The 2,770-nt window shown below is 37.1% G+C and overlaps 1 protein-coding gene across 1 annotated transcript in view; it reads right to left on the bottom strand.

Annotated features, from left to right (window-relative positions):
* Positions 1-802: 802 nt before the first annotated feature.
* The window catches only part of LOC111159315, a 16,861-nt gene continuing 14,893 nt past the window's right edge, over positions 803-2,770 (bottom strand). The window contains 1 exon segment of the mRNA XM_022521722.1: positions 803-1,789. Coding sequence (XP_022377430.1) covers positions 803-1,789 — 987 coding nt within the window.

Below are 2,770 nucleotides of genomic sequence, written 5' to 3'. Positions count from 1 at the left end.
TTTGTTTACTGTCATGTCTTCTATGGCCATATAAGCACATTACAGATGCTTACTAGATACTGAGTAGAGAGATGAATGCAAAATCAGTCATCATTTTATTTTACTTGCTCATTTCATGAAAAAGAGTTCTGATTTTTTGAAATTTTTACAAATGTGAAAGATACACAATGTCTGCACTAGCAGTGGGAATGACTCACTTTACAATCTGTATTCATTTTCAAGGGAGTTCCTAAAATGCACCCTTCTCATAAGTTGCAAGGTGAAAGCCCTATGGTTTACCCAACATTTTTCTCTTCTTCCCACTTCTCACCAACATTCCCTTATGGTTACAGTGAGAGTACAAATCAACCCAATTCCGATTGCCATTTGGATTATCTGGTCTAAAATTCCTCTATGGAAAAAAAGGTCAGATAGATGTTCTTATTTGGTTAATTTTATAAGATAAACTAGTAAGCATGTTTCATAAAGACAGTGAGCAAACCTATAACACACAGAAGAATTACTTCACACACTGAAATAATCTTACTTAAACTATCCTAGAAACAGTGCTAAACACTTTGTAACCATTAACATATGACACAGGTTTTATATATCTGTTTTACAGATGCTTATTAGATAAATTAAAGATAATTTCCACTTCCAGAAATAGTAAGAGGAAGAATTAAGATTCTAATGCTTGGTCTCACTAAAGCTAGACTCCAAGAAATTTATATCAAAGAATTATAGGAGGATGGGAATAAGTAGAAAATAAGACCCAGAATTCTCAGCTGATTTTAGTCATAAATAATTGTAGAACACATTCTCAGATCTGCCTGGTCCTTACTCCATAAATGATAGGGTTCAGCATAGGTGATACCAACAAGTACATGTTGGCCAGCAAGATGTAGGTGTGGCATGGCATATGCTTGCTAAAATGGTGGGTGAGGAAGGAGGAAAGAGCAGGGATGTAAAAGGTGAGGATTACACACACATGGGACCCACAAGTGCTGAGGGTCTTCAACCTGGCATCATTAGAAGGGAGATTAAATACAGTTTGAAGAATCTGTACATAGGACAGAAAGATACATGTCACATCAGTCCCAACAATTAAGATAATGACTGCCAAACTATAAAGACTATTGATGGAAATGTCAGCACAAGCCAATTTCATCACAGCCATGTGCTCACAGTATGTGTGGGGGACTACATTGGACTGGCAATATGGCCATCTCCTCACCAGGAAGGGATGTGGTGTCTTTAGTACTAACCCACGCAGAAGTGCCACCAGGCCAACCTGAGCCACCACAGAATTTGTAAGAATGGATGAGTGTCTCAGTGGATTGCAGATTGCCACATACCGGTCAAGTGCCATGGCCACGAGAAGCCCTGACTCCACGCCAGAGAAAGCATGGATGAAAAACATCTGAGTGAGACAGGCATGGAAGCTGATTTCATGATAATTGAACCAGAATATACCCAACATCTTGGGAAGAGTGGAGGTTGACAAGATGAATTCTGTGATGGCCAACATGGAAAGAAAATAGAACATGGGCTCATGGAGAACAGTCTCAGTTTTGATGATGAAAAGGATGAGTATGTTTCCCATGAGGGCAACAATATACATTGAGCAGAAAGGGATGGATATCCAAATATGCAAGTCTTCTAGACCAGGGATGCCCATCAGGAAGAAGGTACTAGGATTGGTGAATGCAGTGGAGTTAAAGTCATGAATGGTGATTCTGGTTACATGAAGATATATTCTTGCTTTCTTTCCCTTTTTGTCCCTGGAGCAGTCAAAAGCACATATACTCTGATAAATATACAGCAGAATTACTTACTGTAAGAATACAATTAAGCAAATTTATTAACATTTTAAGTCCTCCTTGATGAGCTTCTCTGAAATTACAAGTATTGTATTATTCACTGCCAGCTATTAATCTCATTAAGAACTAGCTGGAGTACAGAATGTCTCCTTAGGCACAGAAGCTCCACAGTATTCTGCCTGACACTATTCTCTTTCTGTCTGTTATAGCCAGGTTGAGAAAAATTTTCAGTAAGTAACTCAGGTTCCTCTCTTTAACAAGCCAACGGGAGGTGGGGGGTACTTATAACATTGCCTTCACTGAAAAATACCCTTCCAAAATAATCTTGAAGACTTTTTGCATGAGGTTAATTCTAAATAGAGATTTTTGAAAGCAGGACATGAAGGAATAATAAACTTTCCATACTTAAAATGATTTGAATGACAATAAGCTTTTCATTTTTACAATGCTTTTTGAAATTTGCAGCCCTAGTGAATTTTTGGCCATAAAGGAACCAGCATCTGATTACTTAAATGTATAATAGCTTTAAAACAGAAACAACTCATTGACACACCCAAAAAATAATGCTCCCTGGATTTTTTAGGATTTCTGGAAAAATGTGACTTGGTCAGGTTGTCCATGTTTTCATGGTAATTCATATCTATATCTATATCTATATCATCTATATCTATATCTATCTATCTATCTATCTATCTATCTATCTATCTTTCTATCTATCATCTATCCCCAAAAGGATAACTGTTAAGTTTGTTTAACAAAATTCCCAGGGAGGAGAAGTTACTTGCTAAAGAACACAGCCTTTTTTTATTATTATTGAAGTGTAATTGACATACAATGTTATATCAGTTTCAGGTGGACTGAACAATTAACAATTGTTAATTTAACTTAACAATTTAACCTTAACTTAACAATTCCACCAGTCGGGGGGTGAGTCAAGATGGCGGAGAAGTAGCAGGCTGAGACTGCTT

Source organism: Enhydra lutris, unplaced genomic scaffold (assembly GCF_002288905.1).
Source record: "Enhydra lutris kenyoni isolate GAN:26980312 unplaced genomic scaffold, ASM228890v2 scaffoldscaffold68, whole genome shotgun sequence".
NCBI lineage: Eukaryota > Metazoa > Chordata > Mammalia > Carnivora > Mustelidae > Enhydra > Enhydra lutris.
The sequence above is the reverse complement of the archived record's forward strand: the minus strand, read 5'-3'. Positions and strand labels throughout refer to the sequence as shown.